At 35.2% G+C, this 20,450-nt stretch overlaps 1 protein-coding gene across 6 annotated transcripts in view; it reads right to left on the bottom strand.

Annotated features, from left to right (window-relative positions):
• Window positions 1-316: 316 nt before the first annotated feature.
• Hepacam2 (HEPACAM family member 2) overlaps window positions 317-20,450 on the bottom strand; it is a 44,732-nt gene continuing 24,598 nt past the window's right edge. For 2 of the 6 annotated variants that reach the window (XM_033758448.1, XM_010603457.2), the window contains exons 4-10: window positions 18,017-18,313; window positions 8,557-8,682; window positions 8,440-8,464; window positions 8,300-8,337; window positions 7,123-7,196; window positions 4,073-4,182; window positions 317-915 (exon numbers count right to left, since the gene is read on the bottom strand). In XM_033758448.1, the coding sequence (XP_033614339.1) occupies window positions 912-915; window positions 4,073-4,182; window positions 7,123-7,196; window positions 8,300-8,337; window positions 8,440-8,464; window positions 8,557-8,682; window positions 18,017-18,313 (674 nt within the window). In that variant the 3' untranslated portion in view covers window positions 317-911. Of the gene's footprint in view, window positions 916-4,068; window positions 4,183-7,122; window positions 7,197-8,299; window positions 8,338-8,439; window positions 8,465-8,556; window positions 8,683-18,016; window positions 18,314-20,450 lie in introns of those variants that run through there. The other 4 variants (XM_033758431.1, XM_010603454.3, XM_010603458.3 and 1 more) reach the window with 3 other exon arrangements.

Raw genomic sequence — 20,450 nt, 5'->3', positions numbered from 1 at the left:
TCTTAATTTCCTTTTCACCATATGCTCTCATGAAAATATGGAGGTACAATGTAAATATGGAGGTATACTTGAACTATTTCAAGAAAGAAATTTTCTATTTTTTAAAGAATTGCCTTTTCTCTATAAAACAACCAGCCATGGGAGAGTAAGATTTTTATTTAATAGTTCTCTGTAACTTATGTTTTATTGTACTTTGGAAAAATAAGAAAAAATTTAATTCTATGTATAATCGTAGATATAGGATTTTGTTTTTACTATACAAGACTAAAAATCAAGAACTTATAAAAACAAAAACACAGTATTTATTTTGATTCATTTTTCTGTTGAACAAAAGTTACATGAAACTTTAATAAATCCTTTCCTTAAGCATTTTGTACGTCTTTTAAAAAACATCCCTGACAAACACATTGATTGACAACCAGGCAGAAGGCACAGTCTTACTTTTGTGATGCAAATAATAAGAAAAAAATTGGGGAAGAAAATTGTAGCCTTGAGAATTTAATAAAATAAAGCCTGATGAGAAACTTGCAAATGTAGAGTTTCTGCATTTGTAGGTGAGAAAAGACAGGGTCAAGGTTGGTGTAGAAAGAATGAATTGGTGCTTTTTAGAAAAATTTAATATAAAAAGACTGACAGGGAACCATCATTCTTTTTTTTTTCTCTCAGTCAGCATGATAATGTCCACCATGTTCCTTGGTCACACAATACATTGTGTGCAGACTGGAAAACCTGCAGACCACTGTGGGTAACAGACACCTCTATTCTGCATGTAGAAGAAGTGGTAAGAGGTCCTGGAGTAAAAGTAAGAGGCTGCCTTCTTTACCGTTTCCAGAGGGATATACAACTCCACTATTTGTCCTTAGATGTTTCTTTATTATTTCACTCCAAAGTATTGCTCTGCCCAGGAAAATTCACCTAGTGAAGAGATGTAAGAGATATGTGAGCTCTTCCATGGATTTCCAGGTCTACAAGTAAAAGAACCTTACATTATTTTATTCCTTTCCATAACTGCAAATCATATGAGGATTTTGACATGACTCAGAAATTATACTTATCAATAAATACGAAGTGAAAGCAATCAATAAATTCTGTAGATAATCACCCTTTGAAACTCAAGGATTACTTACCTGAAGGACCTGTTTTCGAGATACCAACAGTTGGCCTCGGCTTTGGAAAAAACTTTGCCAAAAGTATTTAATAGTGTCAACAGACAGCATTTCAATAAACTTTCAGTAAACCAATATTTAGGCAAATAATGATTACTAATGAATACTAGAATATGAATATAGACCCTTTTGCCAATTTTTTATACACCAGTCCAATTAGACAATAGTCACGTGTATTCAAGAAAATAGTGTAAGAAATTAAAGAATGAAAATTTTGGTTATCTTTCTTACCTAAGATGTGGCGATCAAATAAAGGTATAAGAAAGTTGAATTTTTTCCCTAGACTACCACACTAATTTTGGAAATAGAGGATGGGGGAGATTTACTAAGCACCTGAAATATACATCATTCATGATAAGGATCTTTGAATTTAACTGGACCTAGAGAATAAAACCACAGGCAATCAGGAGAGGAAAAAAATGGTTTTGCATATTTAGGCAATATTTATTGTAAGGAGGAATATTTATTTTATGAAGGCTCATTAGTCTTTAGTCAAAATTAGCAAATAGGAGCCCATTACCTATGGCATGTTTAAAAGACTGTTTTATTTAATCTTCCTCCCTAGTACATAATAAACATCTTAGGAATATTTGTAGATTGTTTGTAAATAAACTAAGTGCAACAGTTGCTGATGAAAAAAGAATGAATTGTACTTGTTTTTAAAATTTAGAATGAGTAACATAAATCTATATGGAAATTGAAAATGTTGGTTTCCCATTTGGATGAGTTGGAAGGTAAACAGAGGAGGAAGATTTTAAAAAGAATTTAGAGAGAAGGGAGTTTGAAAGAGAAAGACAGGGAGAAAACGGGTTACACTCAGAAGAGGAAGGACGCAAAGAATGAAGCAAAGGATGAAAAAGCTACTGGAAGGCAAATATATGCAGAGAAACAAAACAGAAGAAAACAAAACAAAACAGCAAGCAAACTACAGAAAACAGGGAAAGAGACTTAGAGAAGAGTCAGGGAGAGAAGACTTCACCAAGGTTGATCTGGAGAGTGAATGAGCCCATACCCTGGGGCTGTCTGCCCTTCAAAGGAGCATTGTCTTACCTCACTATTTTTAACAGTGCTTTAAAAAGCATTTCTGCTTCCTCTTCAACCTTCACAATTTATTTTTTCTTAATTTTTTTTGGTACCAGGGATCGAACTCAGGTCCTTGTGCTTACAAGGCAGGCGACGGAACCACTGAACTAAATCCCTGGCCCCCAAATTTATTTCTGAAAGAAATTTTTGTATTTTTAAGAAATTCTAAAGAGTCTGCTTATATCTCAAAGGCCTCAAGTTTCAAAGGGTGATTTTTTTAGACAGTTTTGCACATGCAAAACAACCCAATCACTTTATTTTGTGCTATGAATTTGTAGCTGCCATGTCTACAATTTTAACTTAACATTTACTTTATTCTTAGGAAACTTAGAAGATAACCTTAAATTATTAGTTGGTTTGTTTGCATTCCAGTGAAAAAAGTAAATATGGTATTTAGATCAAAAGATATATAGAAAATAAATGAATTTAAATAGGATAATTATTTTACTGATATATAGGAAATAAATTTAAATAGAATAAATTTTTTTTATTGGATTCAGTCTTACGAAGCAGGCATATTCTCAAATTTTGGGTGACAGCTATGCTAATTAACTAGATTTGATCAGTTCACATTGTACACATTGATCGAAACATTGTACTGTACTTCATAAATATGTATAATTACTCTGTATCAATAAAAAAGAAAAAGAAAGTAAGAAAAAATAAATGATCGCATAATTTCCTATTCTAAAAGATAAAGAGGATTAGGTATCATTTAGATGAGTTTTTATTTTTAATCTATTTTATGGAATAATATCCCATTCTTGTAGTATTCTACTAGATTTAAAAAGTTACAAAATAAAAAAATATTGGAGTAAATAAGTTTTCTTTTCAAATCAGAAATTTCTAGCTCCATTAGAGACTCTTCCTAATTTTCTCAACTCTAGGTCGACTTTATCCGATCAGGGCCTCTGAAGTAAGTAATCATTCATTTCCCGCTTAAGTGACTGCAGAGTCCCTTCAGGACTGAGTTTCCACTCCATGAGATGATCTCAAATGCATTCGTTTACTCCCAGCTTGTTACTTTTGAGATTCTCCCAGAGGTGTACACGAGTTACTTTGCTGAAGCTGTTTCTTTTGCCAGAGGGGAAGTCTCCGTGTGGGTTTTATTGATGTTCTGTTCTAAGTCAGTGCATGACAAATAAATAATGGAAGATGGTTTGTGGCAGTTATACCTGCAGGCGGCTATAGTTCACACACACACAAACAAAAATTCCATTTAATTATTTTAGAAGAATACGGGCTTAGTTCCTCTAGGACAAAGAAGGAACAGAGACTTCTTAGTGGCAGCCTTGAGGTTAATTGGACAAGTCATTTTCTGGTTTTGGCCTCAATGATTTTCTGGTTTGTCTTTCTGTAGGTCTCTTCACTTGTAAACAGACAGCTTTGAGATGGAAGAGATGGGCATCTGATGCTACCTGGGTTGTATGCCCTCTCCCTGCCCCGTTTTAGTGACAGATCTCAGTTCTGAAATTACCACGGCCACTAGAAAATCATGAAGATAACCAAGATGGCTTGTGAACTGGCCTGTGTGTGAATTCCAGGGGCCATGCTGTGAATGGGAGAAATGTACATGGTAGACAGTGGATTCTAGAGCTCTGCATCCAAACCGCTGGCTCAAATGCATGGGCCCTGATGATATCTGTGTCTGCCTGGTTCTCAAAATTATTTTCTGATGGGGAGTGTCCTGTACATTTTTATGTGTGTAGAAGTTATCATTTACCTTAAAAATTTTTTTTCTGAGCCTTCCCATAAATTCTGAGGGAAGTGGAAGCTAAATGCTGAGTTCCCCCATGGCAACACCAGACACGACTCATACTTACTCTGGATGGTCTTGCTGCTGAGCAGGGATATGCTGAATAACTTCATAAATTGTGCTGTGCAAATCTCGCCCTGATACTTCATCAGAGGTGGGAACAGACCTGCTTGGCATCTGTAAGTGGCACATCAGAAAAACAAAAAGTTAAGCTCATCACTCAATAGTATTTCCATTATACTGTGCAGCTGAAAACATCTGGCAATAGTGATGATGAGAGGATTAGAGCTGTTTCTCATCCCTAGAATACTTATTTCTTCCTTGCCAGTTTCCTACAGTTACCTTTTGGTGGTCTGTATAGCAGCATAACGATAAGGTCGAAAGAGGAATAGCTTGACAAAACTATTATATTTTTTCTTTATTTAAACAGAAAGCTGGAAATACCATTAAGGAAATATAATAGCAGGGAACACAGCAAAAGGGGAGATGTGGCAGCTTGGAACAAGAGAGCACATATTCTTATCTTTTATATTACATCTTAATTACTCTTCTGACACTATCGGCCAGTTATATGTGAAAAATGGCTTAAAAGAAAGAACAGTGTACAGCCAGAGGCTCTACGCATATTGCAAGTGAGTAAAGATAGTACCAAGAAATAGCACACAAAGGGAGATGCTTTCGCTTGAATGTACTAACGTAAAATGTAAAAACTAAAAGTTTGGCTAAAATTATATGGAATATTGTATTTGTCTAGAAAAGCATTTTATTTGATTGAAGACATTCTATTGAAACTGACATTAATGCTTTATTAATTCCCATTCCTTCTATGTCCTTCTTCCTAAAGACACTGCCTTCTAATGATTTGATAGTCTGATTTTCCTAGACACCCACTTTCTATTTTCATCATGTTTCTGTGTATTTTCAGTTCTTCATATTTGTACAGCTTCGCCCAGAAGCCTCTGCCCTGAATAAGTCCGAGCAGTTCCCTGCCCCATCCCAATCTGACTTTCTTGGCTTTATGCTCTTTAGGAGGTCCATTTCCATTTCACTTGTTAAAGCTCTCAAGGAGAGTGATTTGTCCTTTCATTTTATATTGAGGAGACCTATGTTTTGTACTTGCGGTAGACTCTTGATTTCTCTTGATATGGTAAAAACAATCTATAGATGATCACTAACTTCTCTCACCGAATATCAGAACTGTTAAATAACAAATGCGTTCCTTTCATACAATTGCTTTCTGCTGGATTCCTGAAAGAGGGGCTAAATGGACAGTGAAACGTACAACAGGTAGAGAGAAAAGCATTTTCTTTTTTACACGTACCAAAAATAAATCCAAGAGATTATCTTCATTTTTAAAAACTGAACTATCCCCCTTCCACTTTGGGGAGGTAGTGTGTGGACTGGACCTGAGCGTTTCTACTGAGCTCAGCCCACCAGAGTGCTGTTATTTTCCTTCTTAACTTCAACCTTGAGATTTTGAGTCTGTGAGTATTTCTGTTCTTAAGGCCGTCATCTTTGGATGCTAGTGTTCCCATTAACTGCCATTCTGGCTATGGCTCACTAGATCCTCCTTTTCAGGCTCCCGTCCTTATTCCTCTCCTTTTGTTGCTAGTTTTGATTTCTCACTTCCTCCCCAAAGCACCTGGTCTTGCCAATTAAGAATCTCAGCAGAATTCTCAGGGGTTTTCAGCTTTGAAAACGGGCATGGCTCCAAATCAAGTTCTATTTACAAAAGAAATAACTGGAGCTTCCGAGATGCAATTAAGAGATCCATTTCTGTGCTTCATGTTCTTGAGCGTTCACAGTTGGAGCCAATAGAGGTCCTCCCAATTAGTAGCTCAAATCTTCTACCGATTAATCACAAGTCTAAATTTAAAATTTCTTACAGAAATCTCACTCATTTCCAACAAATTCTTAGGAGTAAAAAGTGAGAATTAATATGTGAAGAAAAACTCCTTGTCTCAAAAATTCAATTATAAATCCTTGCAGTTCTTCAGTCTCACGCTCCACTATCTGAAGCCACACCTTATGGGGTGCTTTCTGCCACTGTGTGTAGTTTTAAGTTACTGGTTTGCCAAATTTTTTTTTTTGTCTTTTTGTTGTGATAGCGAAGGGTGAGTCACCCTGCCTGTGATGGAATAGGGAGCTCAAAGCCCCTGCAGGCCAGCTCTCTTCTGCTGTGATGAGCGGGTGCTGTGCTGCTGATGCGCTCTCAGGGAGGGTGAAATCCAATCAACTCCTCTCCATGACTCACACGGTACTTTGGAAAAACCTGTGGCCAGGAGCCTGCTGAATGAACCTCGCACGGTGACAGAATGCTCTAAACCAGAGAAGTAGCCATTTCCTAGTAACAAGTAGTCCTTCGGCAAAATGCAAGTGAGAGCGCCCAGCGGCAAGCAGTCCCTTTATGGCCCTTTCCAAGGGGAACAAGGAAGCAGAGGAAAAACAAGTCCTACACAGATCTGGAACAGTGCTCATGATTAGCCGCAGACACCTTCAGCATATCTGTTATTATTTTAACAGACTGTCCCCCTAGACTGAAGAAATGGTGTCAATCCCCTCTATCCCCTATTATTAATGCCCCATTAGCATAATTATATAAATTTATACCTGCATACGTTAGGTGTATACCTAAACTTCTTTAGTACGATAGCTTCTTCATGGTGAGGATGGGGCACCTTCAAGGCTATATTCAACTGTCTTTGAAACGCATTGAAGACTTATAAGGAGAAAATGAAGGGAAACTGAGGAGCAGAGTTCAGTAAAGTGATGGGTTGCAGTCACTAAAGTAATGTAGGGTAATTTCAACCAGAGAGTCCCAATTCTCTATTGATTCGGATCTCTTGGCCTTCAGTCTAATTAATTCCTTCTTCACTGAGCTTGCCTGTAAAGAATGTGTATAATCAGCATAACTTCCTTCTTTGTGTTAGCTTTACTTATACAGGCAGAGAAAAATGCCCTAGCTCCTCAGATCTGGCAACACCACTCTTTACAGAGTTAATGTAGTAAGGGGTAACACAGACATTTGACTACATTGTCCGAGGACTTAAATGCATATTGCTTACACCTCTGGTGAGGCAGAATTCTACTTGGTTAATCAGCCACTAGAACACCAACCCTGGAAACACCAGATGCATCTGGAAAAGCAACAAATTCATATATTCCGAAGTCGTCCAGAGCATCTTCATGGCCTGAAATGGAAAACAGTACTACTTACAAACCCAATGTTTTGACTTGTTATTGCTTTAAAATTCATTATAAAACTCATCTTCATTGTCTGTGTGAAATGGTATGTGTACAAAACCAACTGAGTATTTCCTGAGCCCTGCTGGTCATACTGCTGTTGAGTAACACTGGAAATGAATTCTTTTGAAGCTGAAAATTGAAATTGAACTGGAACAATTATTCTTAAAGCCTGGGGACCTGGGGACAGTACATCACATATTCAGATGCCCATGTGTGGACAGGCTTATCCTTTGTAACCTTCAGTTACCAGAGAGTTGTGGACACTAAGCCTCCAGCCAGATGTCACAGCAGCTTTTGATCCACTCATAATATCCATTTTCCACTGCTAGATCTAACAGAGACCACCAGAAATGAAAAGAATATGTAAATAACTACAGCTACTTAGGCGTGCAAAACACTGTATGATACAATATTACCAGGCACCTAGACTTCATTTGTAAAATGATGGAGGTGGAGGTGGTTTGGAGGAACTGGATGGTCTGACATTTAATCTTTTGAGCAAGGGCTAGAGAAGCAGAACAACCATATTCATTAAGCATTCAGATAAAATAATTTTCCCCTGGACATATAGAGGACAGAGCCCCAGGTCCTGTATATGCCAGGAGCTCCATTGTTAACTTATCATCACTTGATGTAGAGTCAACAGCGAAGGCCACAAGTCAACTGGAGATAAAGAAGGATGGGCCCTGTCAAACCTCCCTTTCCTCCTTTCCTTGGGGTGGAGCTGCCAGCGTTTCATGGGAATAAACAGTTGCAGGCTTACTGGGCATTTTTGAGATAATGACAGGTCAATGAAAAAGGAGTTAGCAGAATGCAGTGGCTGGGCAAGTGACTTTGTCACTTTAGCTGTCTTGCCATAAATGTCCATGCTTATTTTCCAGACATGTGGCTGACATTAGACCAATAAAGGGACCGCAGTTACTATTATACTGGTATTAGCTTATATTAATTCTGTTGTATTAATAGCAGTACCAACTAATACCATTAGTTAATAGCAACAATGTTATTTTATGTTCTTTAATACAGCCCTTTTCAATCTGGCCATTACCTGAAAATGTTTGAGCTTTTCTGTATTCTGTTTCTGGCCTGAAAAGACAAGTAGATATTTCAGTTAGGGATAATACTTGAGGAAAAGCATAAAATTATTTTCACAGAATAAAATTATTTTCACAGAAACTTGTATATTACCTTCCTTCTAACTTCTGTCTTATAACTAAAGCCAAAAAACAAAAACAAAAACACAGTAAGGTATATTTTAATAGGTACATAAAACTTAGAGCTTTTTTTCCCCTAATTTTAACCTACCTTTGTAGGGTTGATATTTTTTCCATATGAAGAGAAGAAGCATGGATATAATTAAAAATAATGATATTCCCGTTATACTTGCTAAGGGGGACAATGATTTCGCTTTTTGTGCAAGCTTCTCCAGCCCTAAATAAAAAGAAAAATACATTTTAGTAATAAATTGCTATATAATTTGGTGTGTTTATTATTCTTTATCTTAAGATAATATTGCAAATTTCTTTCTTTCCTTGCTCTATTCCAAGAAAGAAACCAAATGGAGGGAAAGTACTTTATTTTATTTTATTTTACACTTTGGAATGTACTTATTTTAGAACACACACACACACACACACACACACACACACACACACCCATGCACACACTCCCCTCTGGGGATATTGGTGGATGGAAATACGAGCTTCCTGGGATCATACTGACACACTGTACTAAATGTAGCAAATAACTCACGTCCTACTTCTTATTTGTGTTTGACACCTTAACTTAGATCTATTTCAGTTCACTGTCTTCATTTCCCCAGTGCTAGATGTGTCCCCCCAGTGTTGTTTAAGAATGTGGATTTTCTAAGGAGTTAGGAAAAGTGCAAGAAGAAAGGTGTTTATTTTAAATACACTTTACTAATTTTTAACCAATCAAGATATGTCACTTAGGATGCATGTGTGATCATCAATACCTATGTAAAAGTCCCATTTTATAACTAAGATTCACTTTGAAGATGATTCCCTTTACTAATATCACTATAAAAATGTTCTAATAGCTAAAATTTGCTGAGCTTTTACAGTTTATCAATCTCTGTAGCAAGAGTACATATTAACTCATTGAATCTTCCCAACAGTCTTACTAGGGAGGTATTATCTGATCACCTCCCTTTGTGGATGAGGAAGCCAAGGCTTGCCCCAAGTCACTCAAGTTACCAGTGGTAGGTATGACCCCAGCATCTTAACACTATGCCATCCCCTTTAATGTTACTTTAATACAACTCAGTAAGCATGCCTGTGTTAATATCTGCTCCAGATGATAATGTGCTTAGTCATATAGTTAATCTGGAGGAGGAAGGAGTTGTGATTGCCAATAAATTCAAGTCATAAATAGATGTCTTCTCTATCGCCTTGGAACCCAGATATTGATGTGGAGATGAATCATGACCTTTGACTGTGTCTGCCCAGATTAATGTAGGAATGAAATCATATGACATCATTTCCCTTCCATAGTGGAGAACCCTGGAGAATTTGGGTGCAACAAAAACATTGTAACCACTCAACTATCTGTTAAATGTCAAGTCTGAATCCTGTCAAACCCACCAGAAAGCCTCTGTTCAGATTCCCAGAAGCCAAGATAAGCAGGAAGCCTTACTCTTTTTTTCCTCTCTCTCAGTATTTAAACAGATATTAAACCCATTTAAACCTTGGGTAGAAGAAGTAAGTGCAAGGTAATTTTCAATGAACTAGGATGGCAATTAATTGGTTCTAGTACTAAACTAGAACCTCATAAGACTTAATAGAAAAATAGTCTCTTCTCTTTGTTAATAAAAGTATTTCTACTGTTAGAAAGTTGGCCTTTTTGGAACTGTGTTAGCACTTGGGTTATCTTTGTGAGGTCTTAGCCTTCTACATTTTTCTTTTTTACATTTAGTTTTCAATATTGTGCTCCTACTTCATAGGTTTGTTCTCTAAAGAGCTGTATAACTTTGGGTGAGCCACTTAACTCTGAGAGCTTTGATTTTCACAGTAGTAAAATGAGGAAGTGAGAACAATAGCCCTTAGGTTGTAGTCTTTTGCTTGTTTTTGTTTTTGTTTGGTACCAGGGATTGAACTCAGGACCTTATGCTTTCAAGGCAGGCATGGTACCACTGAGCTAAATCCCTGACCTCTTAGATTGTACTCTTGTTCCAATGCTCTAAGATTTGGCATACCAAGAGAGGCTTATGTGAAGCTTCTTACATAAATTGGATACTATATCCAGTGGCATACTAGTAACCCAGTCTCAAAACATTGCAGAAGTATATACACTGAAGTTACTTATTTCATTGATATAAAGGACATGTAGAACATAATTTACAAATAAGTAAAATATTCAATACCCTTTGTTGTTAGTTCCACATAGCTAATTGATTCTTGCAGCATGCATATATATGTATATATATATTTATTTATAAATGCACATATATATATATATATATGTATATGAATGAGAGAGAGAGCAAGCTGTCCACCTATGGGTGAAATTCAACCATGTTTTGGTAAAATTAGACTTCAAATAAAAGCTGATCAATATCCAATTTGGGAAAGTAATTTTTAACATCATCAATGAACAAGTATAATATTAACATGAACATTGGTTGGTTGGTACTTAATAAGATGAAAGAGAAAGAACAACGAAGTATAGAAACTTCATTTATTCATCGAAGACTTGAAGAGCTGCTCAACTGTTGTTAGTTTTTGAATACTGAAAGAATATTTCCTCAGTTTGTGTGTGTGCATGTGTGTGCATGTGTGTGTGTGTGTGTGTGTGTGTGTGTGTGTGTGCCATACATAATGTAATAGCCAGAACAATGTATTTTAAGATCAGTTGGCACTGTTGTTTTCTCCATCATTTTCCTAAGTTTAGAGGATCTAGTTATAGACAAAATTTCCTGAGTTTTCAAAAGTACTATTTTCATTATCAATAAGTTTAAAATGTTTTCTAACTTTTATGGAAATTTCATATTCAATGTGAATATGGATTATTTACAAATGAATGATTTAAGCTTGTTATATTTAGGAGTGTTCTAGTTTCTTTCTTTTTTAGTTTAATCTCATTCTTGTTAGAGTATATTCCTTTGAATTAGTGAGTTTTTGAAATGATCATCTGAGATCATATGAAAAGAAGGCATGCTTTACCTCTGTTCTATGTAGTGTTCTATGTTGTTTCAATTAGGCCAGGTTGATTTTCTTCTGTACATCTAGTAACTTTTTGTCTGTCTATGAATTACCGAGAGAGATATGTTAACATGTAGTTTGTGGGGTTTTCTATTTTTCTGTCATATTTCTCTATTTATTAGGTATAGTTTAAGGCTAACTTATTAATGCATTCACATTTTCTGCTGAAGACCATTTTACTTTTACGAAATGTCTATATTTTATCTGAAGTAATGCTTTTTGTCTTCAACAATTTTTCCTAATTCTTTGATAAATTTTTTTGATATTGGTATAACGCTACTATCTTTCTTCTGGATGTTTATATGGTTTATTTGTTCATCCTTAGTGTTTAGTTTTTCAGTATCCTTATATATAAGGCATGTCTCTCATACGAAGAAAATAGAATCTTAAAATCCAGTTTTAAAACATTTGTCTTTTAGTTGGAATATTTATAGTCCATTGACACTTAATGTGATTACTTAAACATTTGGGATTTGATCTGCAAATAGTATTATTTTTTCTATATTTCTTGCCTTTTCGTTTCTTTTCCTCTCCTTAATTTGAATTAAACAATATTTTATTTTATCCCTATCTTCTATTTAGTTCTACATTTTTTTTGTCCCTTAGACTTTAGAGACTTAAAAAATGTTTTACTTGAAATTAGTTATTTTAAGTATCACTGCTTTTTTCTGCTTCTGCAGTGCAGGAACAAATTCTTTTTTGAAGATGAGACATTTACAACTATAAGATTCAAACATGAATTGAGTAATGCCTGACTATATATATGTTCTTTCTACCACTACTTCTTGACCATTGTAAGGACAGACTTTTTTTTTTCCAAATTAAGCCTAAATCTTCTCAACTCTATGAATTAAAACTACAACAGATAAATGAAACCCATTCTCTCTGTTGTGTCATTTCAGTTGTGTGGTGTGAAACCCATATCTCCTTGAATGTTCTCTTTTCAGATTCAAGAGCCCCAGATCATTTTGTTGTTCTCTATAGGTTTTCAGATTCTCTGTTATCAGAAGGATGCAGTTTTGAAAGCTAAAGAAAAGTTAATCAGTTTCACTCTTAAGCTATACATTTAGAAGAATTCATACTCCACTATTATTCTCAATAAGATAAAAGCCAACAAAAGGCTATCTGAGACACTAAAAGTGCTAAAAAAGAAGAAAAATGATAATACCAAATAATAGAAAAACAAGATTTAAGATATATGATTGGAGGACCACTTTTAGCAAATTAATTCTCTATGTCTTCATGTTAGATCTGATGTTAAAATCAAAATTAATGAGAATTTTCAGATAATGAACAACTAAATATATGTGTATTATGCATATGTAAAATCAGATGTATATATGTTACTCATTTACTTGGTATAATTGCATTATAATGATAATAATGAAATTAATTAAAAACTTCACAGCATCACTTATAGGAATAGATAAAGAAATAGTCTCAGAGAAACTAAAATATTTGCCATAGTCATTAAGTTCCAGAACAGAGGGTGGTATGCAATTTTGTTTTGTTTTGTTTTCCTGTCCAGGATTTTTTTTCCTGTTACTCTGTCAAAAATGTTTTTTGCAATTGGAAATTAGGCTCCTGTAAGTCAGTTTCTCTCTAACACTAAACTTCTTTCTAACACTAAATGTCAGGTACTTCAAACAATTTTACTTCAAGGTAGCGTGATGGCCTTCACCAAAATTCAATAATCTCGGTCCTCTTAAAAAAAAAAAAAGAATTACATTCGAATTTACTTTATTTAGGCTCCTGCAATGAGCTTTACCATGAACAAAATGGCAGAAAATCATTTTCATATACTATCAGTTGTTTTGAAACTCAACTTGAAAATACACTAATGTTTATTATTTCAGTATTATATTTTCATTTTAAAGGTGAAGTTTCACTTTGGCATACATCAGACACCGTGCCAGAATATTCTATGATTCAAAAATTATAGTAGGTTTATTAAAAAATGATTGGCTGTCTTCCACTAAGGCACGTAAGACACATTTTCTCTCCTTTCATTCATTCTTAATTTTTTGTCTTTTTTGATGTGTGTTCACTAAAATGGCTGAATTTGTACATTCTCTCCTATAGAAAATTGCATACTTTCCATTTCCCATTTCTTGTTTCTCTAGACTCTCCTCCTATTGCCGTCTTGCCTTTTCTCTTGACCTGTTTGCCCTACATCAGAGAACCGCCCCTAGTGGCCACCACCTGTCACCCTGAAGTCTTGGAGCCTGAGGAATGGAGACAATCCTTTACTCAGAACAAAAGATCTTCCTGGCCCTCTTTTCCTCTTGACTCTTTTCTTCTCCAGGATCTCTGCTCTTAATATGGCTTCTCTGTCACAGAATACAAATTGAAGAGCACAGCTGCTGTGGTCTCAGACCTAGGCAACTGTGTTTTGGATAGATGAACTTTCAGAATGAAAATAAGATAGTAGGAGGGCCAGGGATTAAGCTCCGTGGTACCATGCCTGCTTTACAAGCACAAGGTTCTGAGTTTGATCTTCAGTACCCAAAGGGGAATAAAAGCAGGAAAACTCTTACTCTGTTGTCCCAGAGAATGTACAGAGATCCCAGTGCACTTCTGGGCGCTTGCAACAGCTCCTTTCCTTCTCTTTTCAGAGAGTTTACACTATTCATTAGCACATAGCATGCCATTCTCCCCATTATTTAAACATGATGAACTCATTTACCAAAGCCCGAGGACAAATGCTATTTGTCCCCTCCTTAGACAAACAAATAAAATGGAATACATGGTCAGTGCAAATATGAGCAAGAGGTGTGGTATCCATGGTATCGCATCCCTGCTGTTGAAGAGACTGCACCCAAAACAGTACAGCCATATGCTACCAGTCATTGAGTTGATTTCAAATCAGAATGGAGTCCTAAGCTCTCTCTGAGTCTAATGATTATGGCAGCCGATTCATGAAGATGAAGGCAACACACTGAAGAGTGTAGTGTGTTATTTCTACACTCCACCATGAGCACACTTGACAGATGCAGTTATTCTGTGGTAGATATTAAGGGGAAGTCACCCAAGGTCTCAGGCTTTGGAATTCAGGGTTGCCATTCTATCTTAGTTGTTATCTCTGGTGGCCTGAAGTGAAGAACATCTCCAGGAGCATAGGACTTGAGAAATGTGTAGATAGATAGAAGAAATTAGATTTTAATATAGTAGATTTCTCAGGGTTATATATAAATTCAAAACATTTCTATTATGGCTAAATCTTAAATTAAGGCTATGTAGGCCTTAGGGAACTCTACATTTGGATGCCTTTAATAAATGCAAACATTTGATTTTTGAGCAGATAATTATATTTCTATAAACATTTTCATTATATATGTGTATGGATAGCACATCATAATAGTGAATCAGGCTCAGTTAAAACTTTAAAGTGGTAACATCTGCATTCAAGGAAGTCATTAAAGCAATAAAATCATTACTTTTCAAAATACAAATGCTAATATGTCATCTTAATAACTGCTGTTTCCTGGGAATTACTAGATATTAATTTTAGTGAGAAATGCTTTATAATTTTTCATTAATATGAAATAATACATTACGGACAGAGTATAGGATCTGTATGTGTATAATGTTAAATCATCTAGGATGATAAGAAAATACACACCATGGTCTATATGTTTGTAAGGCCATGGTCCTATCAATAGTCTCAGTGACATCAAGGCATATAGTTTGTATTGTGGTTAAAAAGAAAGTCTTCGAATTCAGGTATCATTTTATCACTTTCTAGCTGTGTGACCTTTCCCATTGTCTCTGTTTTCTTTAGGACATCTACTCTGAGATACTGAAAGGTCAATTAATAATGTCTCAAATTAAGAGTGCATCGTGGCCCACAGAGGTGGAAGTTACCATCTGGTCTAGTTTTACCCAGGCAGAAAAATGCACAGTCAATTGTCACTTTCTCTTGCCTTCCTCTCCTCGACTGAAAGTCCTCAATGAAACTTCTGATTATCCCTTGACCTTGTCATTTTCTTCCTATATCCCTGACCTTGGAGTCTTCTTTGATTCCATTCTCATTTGTTTTCCACACACTATTGCTGAGACTTTTTGACTGGCTGCATTTTTTGCCTCATTAAAAACAAAGAACTTCATCTGTTTCCTATAACTTGACTCTGGTTACACCAAACATCAGCTCACTCCTGAAAACATCTCAAAAGCAGGCACCTTAACCTTGGAAACGATTTCAAATTCTCCATAGTTCTTATGATAGCTCGTTCATCAGAGTGGATGGTCAGTGAATCCTGATAGTTACACTTAGATCTTCATTACAGAGGTCCTTTCATTTGGAAATGTAGGAAAAAAATTAAACACTTAATAAAACATGCCAATATTACTCATTTCCTCCTCAATTTTTCTGCTGTTTGATTTAAGATTCTGTGGGCATTTTGGAGTTGGAAAATAGCTCTGAAAACCACAGAGACTTCACTAATGTAGACAAACCGTGAATCCCTCTGAAAAATAAGCACCTGCTCTTTGTATTTACTATAATAACAAATGCCTGGTATTTGCACAGTCAAACAGGATTTTTAGATTTTTTTCAAAAGGCAGTTATATGACATTAAGACTGTAGCTGTCTCGGGGCATGAGCAATAAGATCTTAATCAAATATCGGGGCTTCTGATACTATGCAAATATTCTGGCTAACTATTAAGGAAGAAAGTTTAGGCAGCGGGAAAGCCTTACCCGTAACATACTTCTACATGGTGTAGCCATGATTTCACTCATGATGAGCATAAAGAATAAGTCTAAGATGACACTTCAATTGTTAACAGCTTACTTATCGTTTGTTTTTAAATTATATTGTTGTTAGCTACTAGAATGACAAGCTGGTTAAACCTATTAATATTTTAGAAAAGTAGAAAGTGAAGGACTTAGCTATGTTCATATTTGTCACCCATTTTAAGTCATAAACAGATATTATTGTTAGCAGGAATTTTGTTTTCGTATAGTATACTCAGCAATTATTTGGGTTTGGCCTACATGGGTGCTTGAGTAATAAGTGAATAAATGCTTACTTTAAAAACCCTGAGTACATAGACTTTGAAGGTCTACAAGAAAATATATTATTTACTGCCTGCAATAAAACATAATTCAGGTAAAAATTCTAGAGCTGCATTCTCTAATATGGTATTCACGAGAATGCCATATTCTATATTACAACTGTTTACATCTAAATTAAAATTAAAAAATAAAAAAATCCACTTCCTCAGTTGAATAGTCATATTTTAACTGTCCAAAAGCCAAATGAGGCTAGTGGTTGTCATAGTAAAAAATATAGATATTCAAAATTTCCCAAATTGCGGCAAGTTTTACAGGATAGCACTTTTCTAAAGAGTGTAATATTTTCTCCATACTAAAAAAACAACCCACTGGGATAATCTATAAACTCTAATATATGCCAGATATTTTGCAAATATGAATATCCTTAACTTTACAAACTTCTTAGGAGGATCTACACACTAAATATTTGTTCATCAACCTGCAGGTTTGCAATAGTGTTTTAATTCTTTTTGGCTCTTTAAAAGTTTTTTAGAAAACTTTAAGTTCTGTGGAGGAAATAAAGTGGTTGTCGCATTTGTGCCTGCTAAAAATTTAAATTGCCAGGTTTTACTTTCAAGATTTTCATCGGACAGGTCTGACGTATCTTACTGAAACCAACCCCCCACGGTGATTTTGATACAAGGGCCACATAGTAAAAAATTTAGCCCTAAGATCATAGGCTTATATTTTTGCTTCATTCAAAATACAGTGGGCTTCTCTCTTATGGATCCTATCCTAGGTAGTATGGTTGCAAAGATAGAGAAAGAGAGAGCATCAGTGGAAATAATAGCAACAGGCACCTTAACCACTGCTTCCTGTTCAAATCTGCCCCAGGTTTTCCCCAAATGGAATCTGGTTTGTATTTTTCTGTATGCAAAGGACTTGACAGTGACAATACAAGTAGTAATAGATAAAGAAAAAGAAAAGGATGAATGAGAAGGAAGAAAGCAGAAAGGTGAAAGTTGAGAGACAGAAGAGTAAGGCAGATGAGGAAAAAAAGAGAGAAAGAAGGAGAAAAGCAGATGGATACAAGAGGCAAGCAGGAAGGAGAATGGTTAGAACTCAGTGATTGAATGTGGTGCCTTCACCACAGTACAATATACAAAGGAAAACAGTCTGGGGTGACATTAGATTTCTGTCTTAGGTTGGTGGAGGTCAGGAACGTTCACTTAAATAGGGAATACAGACAGAATAGCAATTTATGGGGAAAAAGATGGTTCAGTTTTGATACACTGTCTCTGCTAATTTCAAACTAATTCCAATTCTGCTCATAAAATCAGGAAAGCAATAATTTCTCTCCATTTCGTTTTGAGTTTTCTTTCTTTGAACCACAGAAACCATGATGTAGTTAACCTAGGAAAGAGACTTTCTTAGGGTATACGAGCAACTCCAAAATAATTTTCTCTTCCACGTAGGTATTCGATTGCAGAAAGCAAGGCTGACATGCATTTGTGCCTTACTGTGATCTCTTCCTTTCATGTCACACTTACCTACAGATGTGATGATAACAGTGAAATGAGTTTCATCTTGCCTCCCAGTTACATTGTTGTAAGCACAGCACACAAAGTCAGTTGTCTTCTGTGCTACCTTGTCTGACACCACTTCCAAGAGAGGCCCATGCTTAATGACATATGTTGCATTTTCAGTGTTCTGGATCCAGGAGTAGACGTTAGGGGGATAAGAGTCAGCTGAACAATCAAATAGGACGGCTTCTCCAAGGTCAACAGTAAACACTTCCCCTACTTTTAGCCCTTTATCAGAATTAACTCGAAGTCCATAAGGTCCGTCTGTATTGATGTAAAAAAAGAAATGGAGGGGTAACATAAATAATCGCAACATAGATTTTGGGTTTGGGAGAGCTTTTACTTTTCTTAGAAAATCTTCACATTAGAGTTGAGAAAACATATCTTTTTTAGACTTACAATATCCAATGAGGACCCAAATATGTTTTATTCTGATATTCATGAAAACTGAAGTTATTTTAGATGTGCTTGAACTTATTTGAAGTAAATTTACAATTTTACATATACTTAATTTACAAGTTTACATATATTTTAACTATTATTGTGATGTTAAACTTTTCAGTAATGTATTGGCAAATGTAAATTCTTGTTAAAAATGCAGTTTTTCTGAAATAGTAATTGTACTTAGAAAAATTTTTCCAGCACATTATAGCCATTATTTTCTCTTTGGCAACCATGCTTTGAATGCTGTCTGTATTTCTTCTCAGTGCTAGGAGAGGTCACGCAAATATTTATCAAAGACCTAGTTTCACAAGGAACACAGATTTGTGCAAATAGGTATAGGAGTGTTTCATATTTTCATAACATTTTCACAGTTAAATAATTTAAAAAATTCCTTCACCTTATCTAAGTTTAGGACTCCATTTGGAAAAATATATCTTCAGTTTCATTAACACATATCTATTGATCACCAGCAAACTACTTAATCATGGATATCCATGGTGTTTTTCTTATACTCAATACTCTTGTAGCATATTACCATTCCTATGGTATCTGATCTCCATGAAGACACATGTTCATTGCTGTTTTCAGAGAGAGAGAGAGAGAGAAAGAGAGAGACAGAGACAGAGAGAGAGACAGAGAGACACTGGCTGAGTTTAAAAAAACTCTCCAGCCACATAAATTTTTCCATCTAGTCTAAATCATGGCTTGCAGTCTAAAAACCTTCACATTTTAGGCTGCTCATTTTTCACATGATCATAATGGACATTTATTAGACATTTGCCATGTAAAGATACTTTAAATGCATATACATATGACCTCATTTAATCTTTAAAGCAATCATATGAGGTACATGCTATTGTTCCCATTGTAAGATTTAAAAAAAATTGTTTGCCCATGGTCACATAGCTATTAAATAGCAGAACTAGGACTTCTAAAATACATAATCATTCATATTACTTCCCTAAGAAGAAATAAAGTATGTCATATAATTTTCTACTTCAAAATACTTTCTTATTCCCTAATTATTAGTTTTATAATAAATTATTTTCTAATTATATATTAATTCTGTAATTAGTGAAATAATCAATCAACAAATGTTTATTTGAGAGATACTAGTTGCAAGGTAATATATCTAATATACGAGAAACAGAAACAATTTGTAATCTTAAGGATTTTGCAGACTGGGTTTCTCCATAGTGGCCTAATCTCAAAAGTCTTGATTTTGTTTTGAAAAAGTACCAATTACATATCTCTAGATAAATGTAATAATATAATGCAGTCTCTAGACCTTAAGGTCAATAATTTTATCAATCATTAATTCAATGTTCTTTAGGAGTCATTAAACTTTTTTCATCTCACTTTCCTCATCTTTTAATATAAAAAGATGGTTCCATGACTGGTTGCTGAGGCCTTTCCTATCTGTGAAACACCCTGATGCTATGATAAAGCCAATCTCAAGTTTGCAGAGTGGTTCCCCATGAAGTCAGCATCTTTTGATTAATGTACCATTGGGAAAACAGATTTCCTAAGATAAAACAGAAACTGATGATACCAAGCAATGGATTGTATTTAGCTATGAAACATAGACTTATACACATTTGCTTTCTAAAGATGTAGAGAAATGAGAAGGATACTATACTTTCAGAAAGCAAACATAGAAACTAGTCTCATCATTCCTTGGTGTCCTAGGAGACTGGTTCTCCGATCACCCTCAGGATACCAAATGTGCAGATGCTCAAGTCCCTGATATAAAATGGCATAGCATTTGCATGTAATATACATATATATTTTATATATTTTACATTGTCTCTAGATTGCTTAGTGTGAGTACAATGTAAATGCTACACAAATGGTTATAACACCTTCTTGCTTCAGAAATGACCTGAAAAGTACGTATGTGTTCAATACACATGCAATATTTTTTTCAAATATTTTCAGTCTGAGGTTGGTTGAGTTT

The sequence above is a fragment of the Fukomys damarensis genome, unplaced genomic scaffold (assembly GCF_012274545.1).
Source record: "Fukomys damarensis isolate Sample0158 unplaced genomic scaffold, DMR_v1.0_HiC HiC_scaffold_4, whole genome shotgun sequence".
Taxonomy (NCBI): domain Eukaryota; kingdom Metazoa; phylum Chordata; class Mammalia; order Rodentia; family Bathyergidae; genus Fukomys; species Fukomys damarensis.
This window is presented reverse-complemented; position numbering and strand designations above follow the sequence as displayed.